We start from the raw sequence: 21,092 nt of genomic DNA on the forward strand, positions 1-21,092 counted from the left end.
TTCTGTAGGGACTTGGGACAGAATCAGACTGGAGGGCTGGGGATAGGCAACCTAAGAATCCTAGGCTCACTGACCACTATCCCACAATGCCCCTCTTCTCTTGGTCAGAGCAGCCGTCCCGCACAGGTTGAGAAGGTGATTTTTTTGAGGGTCTGCTCTCTAGGTCTGGTGGAGTTGCCTGGGGGTTGGGGATAGGAGCTAGTGGTTATCATCTCTCCCTCCTCGGGCCCAGGTGTTATCTGCAGCAATGGACATACTTGGCGGCAACAGAGACGCTTCTGTCTGATGACTCTTCGAGAGCTGGGCCTTGGCAAGCAGATGCTGGAATTGCAGCTGCAGAATGAGGCAGCAGAATTGGTTAAGGTGTTTCACCAGGAGCAGGGTGAGAGGAAGTGGGCCAGGGCAAGCTCGCCCTAACCCTGTGCTGTGCCTCCCTTCACTCATGCATATCCCTGTAGAGGTGTGTGTGTGTGTGTGTGTGTGTGTGTGTGTGTGTGTGTGTGTTCGTGTGCACGTTTGTGAACATGCACTTGCAGTGTGCGCATGTGCGGTGTGTGTGTGGTATGTGTGTATGTGTGCATGTACGTGTGTGCTTTGTGCCCCTGAAGCCTAAGAACATTACTAGTGGTTTTCATTTTGAGTTTCCCCAAGGTGAGTGGACACAGATCTCAGAATGTCTAAGTAAGTGGAAAGCCAGATCTGTTTTCAGTCAACACCCAGGGCCTTTCATAGCGCCAGCCTTGTGTACATGTTGATTTTCCTTCTGAACTTTCGTAGGCCATAACCCTTCCTTCCCTGTGGGGAACCCATACTTACCCTTTCAGGCTTCAAAAGATGTAAGAAGCTCTCCCTGAAATCCAGGTGGTGGTGCACACCTTTAATCCCAGCACTTGGGAGGAAGAGGGAAGAGGGAGATCTCTTGAGTTTGAGGACAACTTGGTCTACAGAATGAGTTCTAGGACAGCGAGGGCCACACAGAGAAATCCTGTCTTGGGAATAAAAAAAAATTCTCCCTGAATCCTAGACACAGCTAGTTCCCACCCCACCTTCTTCCTTATAGTGACATGCCTGAACCATGTTATGTGTCTAGTCAGCCTCTCTCAGCGTCTCCTAGAACATGGCCCACAGAAGTATTGGGAAGTCCCTGGTAGATGCTTGAATGAGGGATGAGAATGAATTAAGTAAAGGAATGGCAGTGTTGGGGGCTGGATGAAGGCTGAGGTAGAGTTCTTTGTGAGTCTGCACACTGAGCCCTGCCCCTCTCCTCACAGGTAGACCCTTCGACCCTCGGGTTCCTATCGTTCAATCAACAACAAGAGTGATTGGGGCTCTAGTGTTTGGCCATCACTTCCTTTCAGAGAAGCCCATCTTCCTGGAACTAATTCAAGCCATCAACCTTGGCCTAGTTTTTGCCAGCACTATTTGGCGACGGGTAATTGGCTTTTGGGGAGGCTGGTATGCAGGCCATGGGAATGTCCGGATCTAAGTTGGGCAGGAGCCTTAGTCAGGGTCTGGCTGGGAGGGTAAACATAGGCTGGGCCTGACTCTGGGTTCCCCAGTCTCTCATTTCTATGTAGACAATCTGGGGCTCTCCACATAAAAAGGCATCCCTGAGCTTTTTAAGTCAGAGACCCAGCCCATTTTGGAGCCCCTAGTATAGTGCTCAGTTGTCCTGACTCAGTTGGGACTGGTGCCTGAGTAAACCCTGAGTGGATCATTCTCTCTGTAGCTATATGACATGTTTCCCTGGGCCCTCCGCTACCTCTCAGGACCCCACCAGAAGATATTTCAGTACCATGAGACTGTGAGGGGCTTCATCCACCATGAGATCATCAGGCACAAGCTCAGGGCACCTGAGGCGCCTAAGGATTTCATCAACTGCTACCTGTCACAAATCACCAAGGTTTGCCTGGAGCACAGGGATTGAAGGACTGTGCTCCGGGGTTGTCCCTCATTTCTCAGCCATGAGCTCTGTTTCTCATGCTTGGTTCATTCTGCAGACTTATGGGCACCTTGGAACTTGGGTTAAGAAAGGGTCTTTCCGGGTCAAAGCTGGCTTCTCTAAAGATGGTAGGCTGTAAAGCAGAGGGCATAGATGGAGGGGGCAGAACTTGACAACAGTCCCCTACTGAAGCCAATCTAGTCCCAGGACTCAGGCCCTCCAAGGGGTCTCACCCCCAAGAAGTTCTGGTCCTATAAGTCTTGGGACAAGCCAGACCTCAGGAAGACAACAGGGCTGTGCACAAGGAACCTTTAGCGCCAGGGCTGCTCCTTCTCCCCACCCCACCAGGCCATGGATGACCCTGTCTCCACATTCAACGAAGAGAACCTGATCCAAGTAGTGATTGACCTGTTTCTGGGAGGCACCGACACCACGGCCACCACACTGCACTGGGCACTCATATACCTGGTCCATCACAGAGCCATCCAGGGTAGGGTGCCCTCAGTTATACCCTGCCTAACTTCCCTAGTCTGTTTGTCCCCAGGTGGCATTTGGCTTCAGGCACCATGCCCCCATCACTCTGTTCTGTGGCTGTGGGGGGTAGGGTCCTGTTCTCATCTCTGTGGCACAGGGATCGTTGATAACTTTGAGTCAGACATGAGGGATTTCAAATGCCAGCCTGTGACTTGCTACATGACCTTGGGAAATCATTCTACCTCTCAGAACTGATGTAGCCAGGGAAACTTTGCTTCACTCATTCAGTAATGACTCAGCACCTACTAAGTGCCAGGCTCTGGGTTAATGCTAAGATCACAGTTGTGAAGGACAAAGGTAGCTGGAGTTCTCCAAGGAACAAACCAGGTTATAACCAGCTGTGAGGGCAAAAGTACCTGCCCTGTGGAGCCTTGGTTTCCTTATGTGACAGATGAGGCTATGAGACTCACATATGGGGCTTCCCCCATGGAGCAGCTGGTGGTGGGGTGGGGATATGACCTAGGCTGTGAACTTCAGCAGCTGTCTCTGGGTAGAGGAAAACTGGGATGGGGCAGGGAGGCTGGGCCACAGGCATCTTCCCAAGGCCCTCACTGAGCCATCTACAGAGAGAGTGCAGCAGGAGCTGGACGAGGTGCTGGGTGCTTCGAAGGCCATCTGCTATGAGGATCGAGAGCGCCTGCCCTACACCCGAGCCGTTCTCCATGAGGTGCAGCGGCACAGCAGCGTTGTGGCTGTGGGCGCTGTGCGTCAGTGTGTGACGTCCACCTGGATCCATGGTTACTACATGCCCAAGGTAAGGAGCCTGGAGTGGAGCCATGCCAGACACAGCAGCTCCAGGAAGCACTCCCTGCCCAGCACAGCCACTTGCTACAGCTCTGCCAACCTGACAGCTATCAGTCAGTCAGTCACTTGTGGCATTTGGGATGTGGCTATGATAGATTGTAGTTGTTGGTAATCTCAAAGTTTGCTGCGTGTGTGTGTGGTTCAGGGGTATCTTTTTTTTATTTTTATTTTTTATTTTTTTATTAGTTCAAATTAGGAACAAGCTTGTTTCACATGTCAATCCCTTCTCCCTCTCCCTTCCCTCACCCACACCTCTCCTACCCCACCCCGACCTACCCCCCACCCCATCCACCCTCCACTCCCCAGGCAGGGTAGGGCCCTCACTGGGGCTCCACAAAGTCCACCACATCATCTTGGGCTGGGCCTAGGCCCTTCCCCATGTGTCCAGGGCAAGAGCCCTTCACATGGGATGGGCTCTCAAAGTCCCTTCTTACACCAGGGAAAAATACTAATCCACCACCAGGGGCCCCGGTTCAGGGGTATCTTAAGATACTTCTTTCTAGTGTTTGTTGTCCACACATGTTTTATGTAGTCCCACCATGTGCAAGGCCCTAACTTTAATGGCCAATAACACAAAATAAGCCAACAAATAAGTCAGTAGTACATGCCTGTAATCTCAGAACTCAGGACATAGAGACAGGGACATCGGGAGTTCAAGGTCATTTTCAGCTGCATAGTCAAGGCTGGGCTAGACTATATGAGATCTTGTCTCAAAAACCAAAACTAGGGGCTAGGGAGATGGTTCAGTGGTTAAGAGCACTTGGTCTTGTAGAGGACGCTGGTCATTACTGAGGGAAAGTCAAGGCAGTGCCAAACTGAGAGAACTGGTACATTCTCCCAGTCAGGAGCAGAGGGCAAGGCACCCAATGCACGTCAGTGCCCGGATTGCTTTTTCTACCCTTAACAGACCAGGATACCTTGCCTAGGACATGGTGCTACCTTACCCACTTGGGTAGGTCTATCCACCTTCATGAATATAATCAGAATAATCCCCACAGCCAACCTGAAGGCCCAGCTCCCAGGGGAGGCTAGATTTTGTTAAGTTGGTAGTTAACAGTACTCAACACCCTGCTTCAACAACCAAGTAACAGCAACAGACCCGCCACAATGGATGCTCTCCAAGATGCCTCTGCCCAGACATTCTACGTGATGGTGAACTTCAAACTGCCTTTTTCTGAGGACAGGCCAGAATGGAGTAGATGGTTCTAGCAGTCACAGTCTAGGTCATATCCCCACCCCACCACCAGCTGTTCCATGGGGGAAGCCCCATATGTGAGTCTCACAGCCTCATAGCCTCATCTGACACATAAGGAAACCAAGGCTCCACAGGCCAGTAGGAAGCAGATGGTTCTTGTAATCGGGGGAAAGGCACGTTAGCTTTTCATGTGTGGATATGGGTGTTCTGACTCCGCTCCATGAACTAAGATCAATCAGTGCTTTGCAAGGCGCTGGATATCATTTGGGATGGGATGCTTGAGAGACCATAAATAGCCTCTTTGCAAATGCTCTTTCATCTGAAGGTGATTACTAAGAGCTCGAGTTGGGCAAGAGAGATGATTCAGCTGTTAAAGGCTAAGGCTCTTAATCAGAAGGACGAGAATTAATGACTTGGCTGAGGTGTGGCTTAGAGGTAGAGTACACATGAGTGAAGCCTTGGGTTTATTTCCCAACACCACGGGGGGGCGGGCTATGGAGTGGTGGTCACAATGCATCTGGCTATTTAATCTCAGACAGAGACCCAGGGAAGTTCCCAGCACTGTAACGGGAACACATACAGATTACTCAGGCACTAGGGGAAACACATGCCTCCCCAACACTTCTGTGTAAAGTCACAGAGTGACCAGATCTGGGTGTCTTGTTGGTTCAGAGCTAGAGCCTGGCCTATTCCCTCAGCTCAGGTATTGCAGCAACCTCAACAGCAGTGTCTCCCAGAAGCCTTCATGTCAGCTGCCCTTCTGCACTCTTCATCAGTTTTTGCTTGGGATGCAGAGTTCAAGGTCTTCAGAAGTTTTTGTTTTGGTTTGGCTTTAAACTTAAAGCCAGGAGTCAGTCTCCTGGTGCCCGTGTTATATTTGGCCTCATTCTATGGCACTAATAAATAACCCATAGGGTAGGAAGCCTTCACCAGGCTCCTGAAGCTGAGTGTCCTAAGACCTAGGACCATAACTAACCCCCATTCTTCTTCCCCTGGATCTTTTTTATTGCCTCCCTTCTCACTCCTCCCACCATCCTTCCTTCCTGTGCCAGGACTCCAGGGTTAAACCCAGGGCCTTGTGCATGCTAGGCAAGCGCTGGACCACTGAGCTATGTCCCTAGCTGCTCATGGTGTTTCTCTTTAGCTCAGGGTCCACGTGGAAAGAAGCATAAGTCATTGGGGCTGAAGCCTTGACTCTTTCTGCTCCCACTTGCTCAGTGTGAGTCTCTTTTCAGTCACACATTCACCTCACTTGTGAGACAGAGTGGGCACTGGGTTAGGGCTGCAGGGTCGGTAAGGGTTAGGAGTGGGGCTGTGGTGACTGTGAAGATGAGGACATTCTCATGGTCTCCTCTCCCCAGTACTGACCAGCCAAGTCTCCATCTCTGTCTTTCCAACACTTGATCTTTCTCCCTCCCCCCACACCTTTTCATTCCATTCTTGCTTTCCCCCCATAGCGGGCTGCAGTGAATCCGGAGGAATGAGACCCAGCTCCTTAATGGGTGTGTGACTGGAGGGAGGGCCACTGAGGGTCTGCCTGCTAGACCTGGGCACCCTGGCCACCCCCACCCATATACTGGGGTTATTTTAGCCTCAGGCCAAAGCTGGGAACTGGGCAGTCTTCGCCTCCCTGAGCCACACCAGCTCTTCTCTGCAGGGCACCATCATCTTGCCCAATCTGGCCTCCGTGCTGCATGACCCCGAGTGCTGGGAGACCCCTCAACAGTTCAACCCTGGCCACTTCCTAGACAAGGATGGAAACTTTGTGGCCAATGAGGCCTTCCTGCCCTTCTCTGCAGGTATCAGGCACAGTGTTGGGTCCTGGAGTGGTAAGTGGGAAGACAATTAGGACGGACACCGTCCCCTGTTACCCTCTGACCTCCCTCTGCTTCCAGGGCATCGGGTGTGTCCTGGGGAGCAGCTTGCTCGAATGGAGCTCTTCCTGATGTTTGCCACTCTCCTCAGGACCTTTCGGTTTCAGCTACCGGAAGGGAGCCGGGGCCTCAGGCTGGAATATGTCTTTGGGGGTACTCTGCAGCCTCAACCCCAGAAGATTTGTGCAGTGCTTCGCCTGGGCAGCCTCGGCCCTAGGGAGGAGGGCCTATAGTCACCGAGGAGTAAGCAGACTTGCCACTCCAGCCCCTCCCCACAAAGATCGGCAGTCTGTCAGCTCTATAAAATCAGAGGAGAGGAAGACGTGGGTTTTTACCTAGCTCAGCTGCCCATAGTTCTCACGCAAGCTCTGATGGTAATTCCAGAAAATGGACTTAGCAAGGATCCAGCAATAGTAACTAACGGGGTTTGGGTAGTTCGGTTCTTAGAAGAGGATGTGGTGGGAGAATCTTTTTGTAAACTGTGAGGATGTGTCACTCTGATTGGTTTTTTAAAAAAAAGGTGAACAGCCAATAGCTAGGCAGGATTTCTAGGCACAGAGGACACTGGGAAGAAGGGCAGAAATGCCAGGATGCAGAGGGAGCAGCGTGGGCAAAATGCAGAGTAAAGGTAACCGAGCACATAAAAGAAAGTAGATTAAAAGATACGGGTTAATTTAAGTTATAAGAGCTAGTTATGAATAAGCCTAAGCTATCGGCCCAGCTTTCATAATTAATGATAAGTCTCCATGTCATTATTGGGGAGCAGATGTTCCCGACAAAAAAAAGTCCGACTATAGTAGGATAATTATGTTTTGGCAGGAGAGGATTTTATAACATTTGGTAAGGTTTGACATTGAATCAATTCCCATCTATCATTTTGGGGAAATCAAGTGGATTCCAAGGGAAACTCTTTCCCACAATACTGTAAACAGTAGTGCACGCAAATGACGTGAAGTGGGGGAGTTGAATGGGGAGCCCACATTATTTTCTGTCCTCTTCCTGCTCTTCCAACCAGAGGCAAGAAATACCTACACATGTTATCTAGATAACTGTTCCCATCAAATTTTCTATCAAGGATTCTGGATCTACTTTCCTTGAAACAATCCCAGTGCTTTGAAATATTGTGTCTCCAAACAAATCTTATTAAAGAGAAAATTACTTGCATTAAATGGTTATTAAAATAGAAATGAGAAACTACACACCTGCTAGAATTGCTAAAAACAAAAATGACAGTCCTAAGAACTAGAATGCTAGTGACGGCCAGAGTGCTAACATACTGCTGGGGAGGGCGAGAGTACTCACCCACTGCTGGGGAGGGCCAGAGTGCTTACAACACACTGCTGGGGAGGGCCAGAGTGCTCACCCACTGCTGGGGAGGGCCAGAGTGCTCACCCACTGCTGGGGAGGGCCAGAGTGCCCACACACTGCTGGGGACTGTCAAATGGTAAAATCATGGTGGAAAATAATTTGGCTGTTCCTTAGGGGGAAAAAGCATTGCACCACAACCCTGGCCATCTCAGTGCTCAGCAATTTTATCCAGTGAAATTAAATATATGCTTGGGTGAATGTGTATTGTTTGATTCCATTTCTATGGTACTTTTTAAAAAAGTAAAACAAAAGTAATTTTTAAAAAGATAAGTGGTTGCCAAGGTTTAGGAGTTGGGTTGACTCTTAAAATACATGAGTGGAGGTTGGAGAGATAAATTGAAGGGACCAGCTTCCCTTTTGGCAGCCATAACAGCCGAACACGTGCTTCTATGACCTTGTCCTAGACACTAGAAAGTCAGATGCCTGCCTCGTGACAAGGAACCAATCAGAAGTTAGCTGGTGGCGCTATGCTTTACGACCCTGGGTGTGCTTTACGGACAATTGGACAAGCGGACAAGCGCACAGCAATGATGCACAAAGTATAGCAACCACCCTGGGAGGACCTATGGGCCATAACAACCAGTTGACCAATCAACACAGGGCAAGCCCTCCAAGCCTGGAGGCACACCAATCCTGAGCCTGTGCGTACCCCTAGACACTCCCCTTACGCTGCCCTATAAAGATCTGTGCACAGCGGCTTCAAACTGTCTTTGCTAGCCATCCGTCATGGTGGGTGGGTCAAAGACCCGAGCTAACATGGGGTTAGCTCGTTAAATTACAATAAAGCCTCGTGCAGTTTGCAGCAAGCTCTCGAATCTGCCTGGTGATTGGGGTGACCGAGAACGTGGCCTGGGACCCCGGATACTTGAGTTTTCGGGGGTCTAACAAATCAGCGGTTAAGAGTACTTAGTGTGACAGAGAAAGAGTGCTGAGGTTCCTCCATCTTGTATTCTTGCTAAGGTCATTTCAGGTTTAGCTAGAATTTGATCTCCTTGATAGAGAATTCTGTGGGGGACTGAATATCTCTGTTATGGAATATTTTGGGTCCCAGGCTCTGGCTGCTGTAAACAGGAAGCTCCGGGTCACCATTGTATTGTTAATTAACACTAGTCTATTACTGTTTACCATGGCCTAAGGTGATATACCTCCTAATTTGCATCTCTGTAGCTTAAGCCTTGAGTAGGCCCATACCTGAGCTGAAGACTCTGCCCTGACCAAGAGTTGTTTAGGTAACAGAATCACTTGCCCCTCCTGAGATGATATGGTGTTTCCTGTCTCATCATTAGCTTCGTTGGGTAATTAAAATTCCCTAGTCCACACACCTCCACTCAGAATCGGACCCGGGACTGTACGGCTGGCTCCGTCCACAGTCCTGAAGACATCGGAACAGAATTCCATGAAAAATTACCAAACCCTCTTCTCAGAACTGAAGGTCAAGATACCCAAGCTAACTTACAATTGTTTTGATAAACTGCCTGCTTCTACTACAGAAACCCCTCCAGTTAACTGCTTATCTTAGCTTCTGTTAAACTGCTTGCTTCTGCAAATTTCCCGATGTGGTTTTTGCCTTCAAACAACCCATGCTCTGGACACTCAGGGCTATACCTGGGTCCCTGAATACCTGAGTATAGTCCCAGCCAGCTGGAATAAAGGCTTTCAATTGTCTATAAACAGTGCCTGAATGGTTATCTCTGGTGGACTCCTCCTAACAACTGCTCTTCCCAGAGGTCGTATGAGTTCGATTCCCAGCATCCACAACTATCTGCACTCCAGTTCCAGGGACAATGATATCCTTTTATGACCTCTGGCACCAGGCATGTACATGGTGCATAGACACACATGCAGGCAAACATATACATAAAATAAACATAAGAATATTTAGTTTAATGAGGGAACTTTCTAGGATGATGGAAATATCCCTTGACAAGTGCACATTGTGGGTGCAGGAAGAGTATATTGTTTTTCTGTCCTCTCCTGCCCCCTTCTGACCAGAGGGCATATATATATATATATATATATATATATATATATATATATATGTATGTATGTCCTGGAACTCTCTGTAAACCACACTGACCTAGAACTCAGAGCTCCACCTGCCTCTGCCACCCAAGTGCTGGGCTGAAAGGTGTGTGTCACCACTGCTCATCTTTAAAAGAAATTATGGAGGGGCAGTATTTCCCTTTCTCTTTTGTTTTCTTGAAAAGATGTGAAGGTTGGGATGTAGTTCAGCAGTAGAATACTGGTACTTAGTACTGTAAAATAAATAAAAATATAGAAGACTTCCCACTGTTGTAAGGTGCTGTCATCAGAACCAAACCAGCAGCATCTGTATGAGATCACCTATGCCTACTTCCCACAGTCCATCTGAGCACATGGTCGACCAGATCCCAACTTTACATTGTAAGCAACAGAGCAGTAAAAACAAACAAACAAACAAACAAACAAACAAAAAACACTGAAATGGCCACTCCATGATGAGTGATATTCTGATCGTATTTTGACAATAAAGCTTGCTTGGAGTCAGAGGGTGGAACTAGCCACTAGCTGACCAAGAGGTTTTGGAGGACTGAGGACAGATAGGAGACAGGAAGTAGTGAGGCGGGGCTGAGAGAGATGGAGGAAGGGAAGAGATAGGAGGCCACTGGTAGCTGCTCTGCTGCTTCTCTGATCTTTCACGTTCTTACACCTGTATTTGACTCCTGATTTTTTTTTTTTAGTGATAAAGACTAATTAGATAAATGCTTCACTATGGTGGTGGTGGGTATTATTGTGAGAAAGAGAAAGAATACCCAGTGGTATATGGAAGAGTTCAGAGCAGAGAAAAAAAACAGCAAGCTGGTCATGGCCAGGACTATTTGCAAGAGAATCTAGAATAGTGGAGGCGGGGGAAACCTTGTGGTATATATAGAAAAACAAAACAACAACAACAAAAAAACGGTGTTTAGGAGGAAGGAAGCCTGTGGACCACCTTTACTTCTGGCACTTGGGAGGCAGAGGCAGGCAGATCTCTGTAAGGAGGCTAGCCTGGTCTACATAGTTAGCATCTCCAAAATAATAAAAATAATAAAATTGTAATGTCCTCTTGAAGAATCACTCCCTTCCACAGCATGGTTAATTTATCTCTTCTGACTAGTTTTGAAGTCTGTTTTTCAGCTCTCAGGGGAGGCGACACTTGCTTGTCTCCCATATCCATTTACTTGGATCTTTCTCATCTTTTCACCTGGACATTGCGTCTGTCTTTGATGTGAGGTACATCTTCTGGAGGCAACAAAAATCCTGGTTGTTTTCACAATCTGTTTGACTATTGAATTGGCCTATTGAAGACAGGTGGCCAAGCCCGGCTTGTTAGGGTTGCCAGTGTACAGGCTCAGACTCCAACAATTTCGGTATCACTACCTTTGAAAAAACGACCAACGGCTGGGGATGGCTGCAACTAAAGCATGGGGGATGCGGTGGCAGAAAACAGCCCGGCCGGGAATTTCAGTTCGGGTTAACGGTCCGAGCTCTGTTCTTATTATGATGACATGAAGTGGTTGAGAGGCACGACAAGTGACAAGTTCTATTCGGGCAAGTCATTTCACCTCTCGGAGCCTCGGGAGCACTGTGAAACGGCGTCTTGTGATTAAATGTAATAACCCGAGGGCGTCTGATATACACAGCGGTACTCCAATGTCCCCGGCCACTCTCACCGGGGGGCTTCCCAGCTGGAGAGGCGGCCGGCCGGAACCGGTTCCGCCTCCAGGTGGCGCTCTAGGCTGCTGCCCCGCGCGCTGTGTGCTTCCTTCGCCCCGGAAGTGGTTCCGGGGCTGGGGTTGGTAAGGTCGGGCCATGGTGGGGCAGAGGTTGGGAAGATGGCGTTGCGAGGTTGGGCACAGCGAGGCTGGGGCTGCGGTCAGGCGTGGGCGCCTCCCGTGGTCGGCGGCTGCCCGGAGCTCTCTGCGGCCCGGGCCCCGCGGCTGCTCGGACGCAGGTAATGGCTGCCGCTTCCGGCTTCGCAGTTTTCCCTTGAGCAGGGGCCGCCAGCATCCTTGCGGGGAGGCGGCGGCGGCGGCGGCCGGGGCCGGGGCCGTCTGGGGCTCGGGCTCTCTCCACCGTTGACGAGTTCGTCCCAGAGTTGCCTCCCCTCCGCCACGCTTTGCCTGGGTGCTTGGCTCCCTTCTCGCTTCTGAGGGTGTCGCCCCGGCCCGGGCGCGCGCGGGGCTGGCCCAGCCCGGCCCAGCTCTTCTCCCCAAGTCTTTCCTATTAATTGCGAGCGACCTGGTGGAAGGCGAGCTAACTCCTGAGGGCCCATTGCGTGTCCCGCTCATGTTCTCGAGAGGAAAAAAAATACTGAACCCGCTTTTTAGTGGAGCAGTCGCCGAGCTGGCGGGGTGGCTGAAGTCTGATTTCATGCCCTGTGGCTGGCAGTCGTAAAGCCCGGGTCCCACCCGGGTCCCACGCAGAAAGCAAGGGATCGGGACAATACAGACCTGCCCGAGAGAGGTCTGATGAGACTCAGGTGTTGATTGGTGGCTCCCGAAAGGAAAGTCACCCTGCTACTGCCGAGGGGAACCACATGGCCTTCCCTGGCCGGCCGATTTTGCATTAAGTGTAATAGAAGAGGAATTCTTCAACAGTTGAAGAACTCATTTTGATTTTGAAATTTCAACCAGGGATTTCAACTTTGCGATTTCTACCTAATTTGATGGGGCGGTTACTCCAAGGAACCTGAAATCGTATACCGTCTAATGAAGGCTAGCCAGTGGTAAATAATTAAGATTCATTCAGCATGGTGAAACCACCACCTAGTCTTAATTCACCAGAGAGTGGGCACAGGCCTGTAATCTCAGTTCTCAGTAGTCTGGAGCAGGAGCCTGGGGAAGACCTGTATAAAAAAAAATAAGTAAGTAAATTAAAGTCACCTGGGCTGTTTTGTAGAGTTTCCCAGGTACCACCCAAAATCAGAATCAGGAAGATAGATGATAAAGCTGGAAGAACCGGGATTTTTTTTCTTTTTTTTTTTTTTTTTGTAAGCTGCCCCATGTGAAGTTCATCAGCATTTGACAGTGTAGCCTAACAGTGAAGTTTCCATGACCCAGGGTGACATGGTTCTTCAGGCATTAAGCTTAAACAGCCTGGTATGGTCGGACATCCTTGTAAGGGTGATCAGGAGTTTAAGGCCAGCCTGGGTAGCATAAGACCATGCTATTAATAAAAGACATAGGAAAAAAAAGTTAACAGGTGGAGCTAGAGCAGTCAGTTGGAGGTGACTAAAGATTTCAGTGATCATGTTGATCTGCTGTAATGGCTTTGGGAAAAGGCCGCAAAGAGTGCTCTCTCCCTTCATTAGCAAGGAACTGCTAGTAACAAACAGTTCTGGGATAGAGTTCATTGGTAGAGTGCTTGTCTAGCATGCACACTCTCCAGTAAGTCTACACACAGAATTTCTCAAAACAGTACAGTCCGCTATGGTGGTTCAGGCTGGTAATCCCAGCACCTGGGAGGTGGAGATTGTAGGATTGACTGTAAGGCCAGCATGGATTACTTGAGACCCTGCCTTATCCCGCACCCCTTAACTGCCCCCCCCCTCATGTGGTGTTAAAGATTTATATGGACCGGACACCCTGAAAGTGACATTCTTGAGGTTGCATGGGAAAATACATTGGGTGAGAATGTGGGTGGCCTGAAGTACTGGCTTTGACCTGTCTCTCCAAGTCCAGACTTACTAGGGAGTGGGAGTTCTTTCTTTGCAATCTTTAGTCAGTTTTCAGTTACTGTGGTTCTGTAATTGACATGCAGACTGGCCTAGGCCATGTGGCTCTAAAGAGGGCCCAAGAATTTGCATTTAACAAACATTTTCTGTGGTGATATACCAAGTTGGAAGATTTATATTATATGACAGATTTCAGGAGCCCACAAGTACTAAAATACTTATTATTTGCTCTTTCACTAGAAACAAAAAATCATTCAGACACTTAAGTTTGAAAGTAGAAACTTACATAATTTTCCAGTTGGATGAAATTCGAGGGAAGCAAATCATTGATTGCGGCACCTCTGTGGGTTACTTTTGTTAGGTTTAAATGACAGTCTATAAAAAGTTACAAAGTGGTAAATCAGGCCTATTCTTTTTCACTCTGTTAACTCAAGATGTGTTTCAAGAAAATAATCTTGGCCTTTAAGAGTTGATACAGAGCCAGGTGTGGTGACTCACAATAGTGATTCCAGCACTCAGGAAGTGGATCCTGCAAATTCAAGGCTAGCTATGTCTACATAGCAAGTTCCTGGCCAGTCAAAGCTCCATAGCAAGATTCTGTCTCAGAAACAAAACACAAAGTAGCGAGGGTATGTAGAATTCCAACCCCCCCTCAAAAACTTGTTTTTAAGTGGAATGATTCTTCTCAACCGAGTGTAGACACATCTGTCCATTTGAGTACTAGGCTATTTCTTCTCAACTTTGTTAATTAACAGTGCCAACCTGTATGTATGTTTAAGTTATATTTATACTTACATGTGTAAAAATAGTTTATATTAACATTACTTGTAATGACATCATTTAGCCAACAATACATGGATATGAGTTTTCTATTAAAGTTATGGCCTTAGGTTTGAGAGATGGCATAGGTTAAGAGCACTGGCTGCTCTTTTAGAGAACCCTGGTTCAAGTCCCAACATTCACATGGCAGCTCCAGGGGGATCTGCCACCTGGGTTCCTCAGGCACCTGACATGCACATGGTACACAGATACACATGTAAGTAAGACATTCATACACATAGACAAAAACGTTGTTTAAGAAGCTTTGTTTCCAGCTTTCCTCTTATTTTTGGTAGATTATTTTCCACTTTAGTACTCATCTGAATGAGTAAAACTAAATGTCTTTTCTTTAACTCTAGAGTTTCAGTGTCATTTTCAACCTTCAGAATTTTGATTTCAATGCAGAGGTAATTTTTGTTAGAATTGACTGTTTTTTTCTGGATATGGTGGTACAACCCTGTAATCCAGTACTCAGGAGTCTGAGATTCAAGGGTCAAGAATTAAAGCGCCGCCACTTTAAGCCACAATAAAACCCTATCTTAAAAGGAGAAAGACTGATTGATAAAATTAAACTGTTGGATTCATATCCTTTCTAATTCTTGTTCTGGTAAGAGAAACCAGTAGTACTGGGCTTCAACTTTAGATCTGTATAATGGATGCCTTCTGGTAATGACCCTTTGGTTTGGTCCAAAGTGACATTGCTTGTTTTGATTACTTATCACTTTATTTATGAGATTTATTTACTTTTGCACTTTAAAATCATTGAATGTTGGAGAGATAGCTCAGCAATTAAGAGCACTCACTGCTCTTACAGAGGACCTGGGTTTGATTCCCAGACCCACATGACTGCTCATAATTTTCTGGAACTTTAGTTCCAGGGGATACAATACCTTTTTCAGGTCTCTGCTGGCACTGGGCATGAATGCACAAACATACATACAGGCAAAATATCCACATACATAAAAATAAAGCTTTTGGGACTAGAGAGATGGCTCAGTGGTTAAGAGCACTGGATACTTTTCTAGAGGACCCAGGTTCAATTTCCAGCACCCACATGGTAGTTCACAAATTGCCTGTAATGCCAGTCCTAGAAACCGGTTACCCTCTTGTGGCTTCCACAGGTACCAGGCAAACATGAGTTGTATAGACATGCAGACAAAACACTCATCACATAATTAAATTTAAAACAAGAATAAAGCTTTAAAAAATCATCACTTAGGGATTCATTTGACTGTGAAACTGATGGTGATTTAGATAAATGGTAGTTACTTATCTACGATGTTTTGAGGGGAGGAAGTGTTGCTGTCTTCGCTCTGTAGTTCCAAAATGTTAAGGTATAAGTGTAAATTCCTTGATCTTTCTCTTGTCTTTAAAGATAAATGCTCTAGCTTTAGATATTACATACTTAGTAAAGCTGGAAGAAGGTGTGTGTGTGTGTGTGTGTGTGTGTGTGTGAGAGAGAGAGAGAGAGAGAGAGAGAGAGAGACAGAGAGAGACAGAGAGAGAGACAGAGAGACAGCGAGACAGACAGAAGACAGACAGAAACTAGTGATATGTAATTTATTCAAAATTCTGGATAGTGAGCTGACCCGAGTTAGTGAGAGATAACTGACTCTGGTCTGACAGATGGGGAATCTGCATAAGACCTAACTAGATTCCCTTAATATAGGTGACAATGGTGTGACTGGACAATATATGAGGTCCAGGATCTAACACTAATGCACAAACTGACTTTGTGGAGCCCATTCTATATGGAGAGATACCTTGCCCAGCCTAGACACAGGTGTGTGGGGTTTGGAGAGGTGTCTTGGTCCTGCCTCAATGAGATGTTGTGACAGACTTAGTAGACTTCCTGGGGGAGGCCTTACCCTCTCTGAGGAGCAGATGAGAGGTTGGTGTGTGTGTGTGTGGGGGGGAGTGGAAGGAGAGGGAGGGGGAACTTGGATTAGAATGTAAAAATAAATTAATTACAAAAAGCAGAACAAATTCTGGATAATGTGACACATTGCATTCTGAAGGCTGGGAAAATGAAGGTCTGGGGTTGGCTGTTCAGTGCTTTTGCTTTTCAGACTGATAGCTGTCACTGAAGGGAGTTCATAGCATTGAAGATATTTTAGAGCTATTTAGGGCTGACTTAGCATTGGTCGAATAAGTAGATAGCCTGAAATCAAATTGTTAAATGTAATTCAGGCATGAAGGAGGGGACTAGAGTAGGAACAAAAGGCTTTGTTTCTTTATTTTGAGACATAGTCTTACACAGCTCAAAGTGACCTCAAACTGCATATGTAGCCATCCTGCCTCTCTCCATCTCTTGAGTGCTGGGACTACAGGTGTGTTTTACCATCCCTGGTTTGTGCTTTGCTGGGGATTGAGCCCAGACCAGGCATGTATGTTAGTCAAGTGGTCTACTGACTTATATCTCAGTCCCTCCACCTTACTTTCTTCTTTCTCCTCTCTCCCTCCCTCCCTCCCTTTCTTTCTAAACCAAACCAAACCAGGGCCTTCAGGTGTAGCCTGGGCAACTCAGGAATTCGATATTCTTCCTTAGCCTCCTGTTGAGGGTGTGATGAGAAAAACAGCAAAAGAAAAATGTACTTCAAGAACTTGCATGGATTGAGTTTGCATAAATAAAGTAATTTAGAGCCTTTGAGTGAAGTCTACTAAAGAGTTTGGGAGTAGAACCATCAGTTTGAAAGATCAATTTGAAGAGTAGAGCACACAGACTCATAGATAGCTGGGACTGGAGGCCGTGGTTAGTAGTGTCAGATGTTTTGAGAAAGCCAAGCAATAAGGACTCAACAAAATCCTTTTTGAATGTGGTTGGTTGGTGTTCCTAAAACAGTGAAATAAGGGGAGAGGTGGGAGGAATCCCACTTCATAATGACCAAAATTCAGACAAAACAAAGTTGTATGCTGATTGAAGCTGACAGATTATGGCTCTACTAGGTAGAAGGAGAGACCTTCAACCCTGGGGTGGCGGTATGAGAGCACACACAATAAATAAAATAGAAACAAAAAGAAACAGTATACAACTGCCATAGTTTTTTTTTTTTTTTTTTTTTTTTTTTCCCCTCAGACAACAGAACCAATATGGAGACTTGAGGAATTATTTTTCTGATTGCTACAAAGTAATAGCCCAGTGGTACATTGTTTGAACTATTGTAGTTTCTGTTTTATTTTTCCCAGGAGATTTAAGGATTCCTAATTCACAGTTGATGGCTTCTAGCAGGAGGGGGTAGGGAAGGACTCAAGTTTTGTTTAAAGTTTTCTTTATGGAAATTTGACTGTGTTCCCGTAGGCATATGAACTTGGTATTTTTTCTTTTCTTTCCCCGCTCCCCTTTCTTTGGGGTAGGTAACAAGGGACAGGATTTGGACACTGGAAAATGGGGAAGTGAATGTGATCAGGGTGCATTATGTGAAACTCAATCAATAAAAATATTATGTTGGGAAAAAAAAAGAACCCTACTGAGATTAGGAGTCTTGCCTCTTGTTGGATTGTTATGAAAATAACATGAGGTGATGATGGCTCAGCCAAGTGGAGGTTCCTAGGGACTATTGCTTGTGAGATGTACTGTGTCTAGTGAGACACCTACCCACCTTCCACAGGCTTAACTTACAAAGTGAGATGATGATGGCTCAGGCTAAGTGGAGGCTCCTAGGGATTATTGTCTGTGAGGTGCACTGTGCCTAATGAGACACCTACCCACCTTCCACAGGCTTAACCTATTTCTTCAGCAAAAATGTGGATTTAGAAAAGCACCAAGGAAGGTTGAACCTCGAAGATCAGACACAGGGTCAAGTGGTGAAGCATACAAGAGAAGTGCTTTGATCCCACCTCTGGAAGAAACAGTCTTTTATCCGTCTCCCTACCCTATACGAACTCTCGTGAAGCCCTTTTTCTTCACTATTGGGGTAAGAGCTCATGCCCTGGTATTTTCCTAGCTTCCTGCTAGCTCTGTATTCATCTACTGCCCTGGACGGGCTCTTGTAAGAACAGAGGGGTGGGGCTCAGTGGGACTGAGAAGCTGGCCAAGTGAATTCAAATTTCAGAATTTGGCCCCATTACATAAGTTTTGAGGAAGACATGTATGGACTTCCTATTTCGTGTAGCTTTTCTTTTCTTTTCTTTTTTTTTTTTTTTTTTTTTTTAAGATTTTATTTATTATGTATACATTCTTCTGCCTGCATGCCAGCAGAGCACACCAGATCTCATTCAAGGTGGTTGTGAGCCACCATGTGGTTGCTGGGAATTGAACTCAGGACCTCCAGAAGAACAGTCAGTGCTCTTCACCACTGAGCCATCTCTCCAGCCCCTCATGTAGCTTTTCAAGTGGCATTAAGTTGTTATTTTTATCCTATCTGGAGAGTTGTTAGAACTAGGCCTCTGGATGCTTGATAAAGCAACATGGTAGGTTTTACTGTGCTAGGTGGGATATTATCTGTGAAATATACTTCCTTTTCAGATGATTTAAATATTTTCTCTAGTTCACAGGCTGTGCATTTGGATCAGCTGCTATCTGGCAATATGAGTCACTGAAATCTAGAGTCCAGAGTTATTTTGATGGCATAAAAGCTGACTGGTTGGATAGCATACGGCCACAAAAGGAAGGAGACCTCAGAAAGGAGGTGAGAATAAACATTTCTTTCTTTATCCTAGGTAGCCACACATTTAAAAGTCTGATTATTAAAAGAAGTAGTCACAAAACAAAATTTAAAAAAGTCTGATTATTTAGAAAGTATTTTTTATTTATTTTTAAACTTTTATTATTGTGTGTGTTGGAGAAAGGTAGGGAGTGAGTGCCATGGTATTCAAATGGTGGTCACAGAACTTTTTTTTTTAATACAGGGTCTCATTCTATAGTCCTGGCTGGCCTGGAACTCAGAGATCCACCCACCTCTGTCTCCCAAATGCTGTGAATAAAGGCATGTGTACCATGCCCAGCTTTTTATAATGGGTTCTGGGGTTTGAGCTCAGGTCGGCTGACTTGTACAGTAAGTGTCTTACCTACTGAGGCCTGGCTCTAGAAAGTTTCCTTACTTAATGGCAGCAGTCCATCCATAGATATGAAGTTGATGACATAGCATTCTTCTTTTGTGTCCTTTAACCACAATAGGTATTCACTAATGCATTTCTGGCAGTGTTATAATCGACACCATTACAAGTTTGTCCTTCAGCCCACTTGTGTCAGAATCATCATTGAGAGTTAAAGGTTTGGGAGCTCTTTTCTAGACCTGCTATAGTAGCTGGTGTTCACTTTCTTCACCCTGCTAAATTAGTTTGTAATAGGATCACAGGTACTAAAAAATAGATATGTATGTGTGCACATCCATACACATACCTGCACGCATACACACACATGTGCATGTGTGCTCGTGGTCCTTATAAACAGCCATCCAGTGAGTTTTAAAACACCGCTCTGACATGGTGTTTATGGACTGGTAAATTCCCATCGCGTTATGTTCTGTGTTTAGGATGGGATGCCAGAAAGAGATGCAGATTCAGAGCTTGCAGAGTTGTAGTTACTGTGTATGGGACTGGTGGTCTTCTTCCTCTGAACTGAGGTCTTACAAAGGTTTGTAGATATAGTATTTTTACATGTCAATACATGTTGGGTACTGAGGCCATGGGCAGCACACTGCTCAACTGCTGACTATCTCTGTAAGTCTTGAAAATGAATTTTATGTATATAAAACCTGAATTCAAAAATAGCTTTCTTTTTTATAATACTTAAACAAATGGTAGGTTATGGTATTTAAAAACCACGTTTACTAAAGAAAATTGAAACAATTTGAGTAAATGTGGAAGATGAAGGCCTAGCCTGGCACGGTAGCATGGGCCTTTGTCCCTGCTACCTGGAGATACCCGAGTCCGGGAATTTGAGGAAAGCCTCAACAACAGAGTGTGCTCTTGGTTAGAAAGCAGATTCTTAGACACTTGTTTGCACCAGTGTACATGCAACTCTGGGGACTCCCACAGTTACAGTTACAGTAGTGGGATCACATGCATTCAAGTGTGTCATTCCTTTTTAGACTTGAATTCTTTCCATATGAAAGTCTGGCTCATAGTTAGCATTGTTTTTGAGACAAGAGCTCAAATATGAACTTGTTATGTGGACAAGGATGACCTTGAGTTTCTAATCCTCCAGCTTCTTCTTCCCAAGATCTGGGCTGGTAGGTGTGCACTAGCACACTGTTTTCTGTGTGCTGGGGATGGAGCCCAGGACTGTGCATGCCAGGCACATCACAGCCCTAGAGTAGTAGAATAGTTTTTACTTAAACATTTTAAACATGGAAACATTTGCAGATTGAGAAGTAGAATAATAATACCGTAGCCTGTTATTGTCCAAACAGTGGTTCCCAGCACATGGCCAGTTTTAGTTTTCATATCTTTTCCCCTCCCTTACTAGATTATTAGAAAGAAGCCATTGGCATGTTTAGTCCCTAAATATTTCAAACTATATTCTGAAAATGTAAGATTTTTCTTATGTTCTGTAGTGAGAGGTACTACTACATTAAAAGTGTGGCCCCAGGTGTGGTGGCAGAGGCAGGCGACCTCTGAGTGTCAGGGCAGTCAGGCCTCGCCTCAACAGTGAGACTGACTCAAAAAAAAAAAAAAAAAAAAAAAAAAAAAAACAACAACCCCAAAAAACAAAGTGACAATTTTAGTAAAAAGTATAGTTTGAATTTCATTTTTTGAAGATTTATTTTATGTGTATGAATGCCTTTCCTGCCTGTATGTATGTGCACCATGTGCATGCCTGGTGCCCACAGAAGTCAGAAGAAGACACTGGATCCCCTAGAACCTGAGTTACAGGTGGTTGTGAGCCACCACGTGGGTGCTGGGAATCAAACCCAGGTC

General features: G+C 46.1%; 2 protein-coding genes across 2 annotated transcripts in view; both read left to right on the plus strand.

Annotated features, from left to right (window-relative positions):
• Positions 1-1,738: 1,738 nt before the first annotated feature.
• Positions 1,739-6,765, plus strand: LOC100751593 (cytochrome P450 2J5). Its single transcript, XM_027413374.2, has 5 exons — positions 1,739-1,903; positions 2,291-2,432; positions 3,043-3,230; positions 6,133-6,274; positions 6,371-6,765. The coding sequence occupies exons 1-5, from the start codon at positions 1,739-1,741 to the stop codon at positions 6,580-6,582; spliced, it is 849 nt and encodes a 282-aa protein (XP_027269175.1). The 3' UTR covers positions 6,583-6,765.
• A 4,767-nt stretch (positions 6,766-11,532) lies between these two features.
• Positions 11,533-21,092, plus strand: part of Parl (presenilin associated rhomboid like) — a 33,226-nt gene continuing 23,666 nt past the window's right edge. Inside the window, exons 1-3 of the mRNA XM_027413076.2 lie at positions 11,533-11,690; positions 17,950-18,145; positions 18,719-18,859. Of these exons, the coding sequence (XP_027268877.1) occupies positions 11,572-11,690; positions 17,950-18,145; positions 18,719-18,859 (456 nt within the window). The 5' untranslated portion in view covers positions 11,533-11,571. The remainder of the gene's footprint in view (positions 11,691-17,949; positions 18,146-18,718; positions 18,860-21,092) is intronic.

The sequence above is a fragment of the Cricetulus griseus genome, chromosome 4, assembly GCF_003668045.3.
Source record: "Cricetulus griseus strain 17A/GY chromosome 4, alternate assembly CriGri-PICRH-1.0, whole genome shotgun sequence".
NCBI lineage: Eukaryota > Metazoa > Chordata > Mammalia > Rodentia > Cricetidae > Cricetulus > Cricetulus griseus.

What these genes read in the sequence shown, in the direction of transcription:
- LOC100751593 (XM_027413374.2), top strand. Translation starts at nt 1,739, where the DNA reads ATGTTTCCCTGGGCCCTCCGCTACCTCTCAGGACCCCACCAGAAGATA. An exon ending in ACCTGTCACAAATCACCAAG is followed by an intron (nt 1,904 to 2,290) that starts GTTTGCCTGGAG and finishes CCACCCCACCAG; the next exon opens with GCCATGGATGACCCTGTCTC. An exon ending in CCATCACAGAGCCATCCAGG is followed by an intron (nt 2,433 to 3,042) that starts GTAGGGTGCCCT and finishes AGCCATCTACAG; the next exon opens with AGAGAGTGCAGCAGGAGCTG.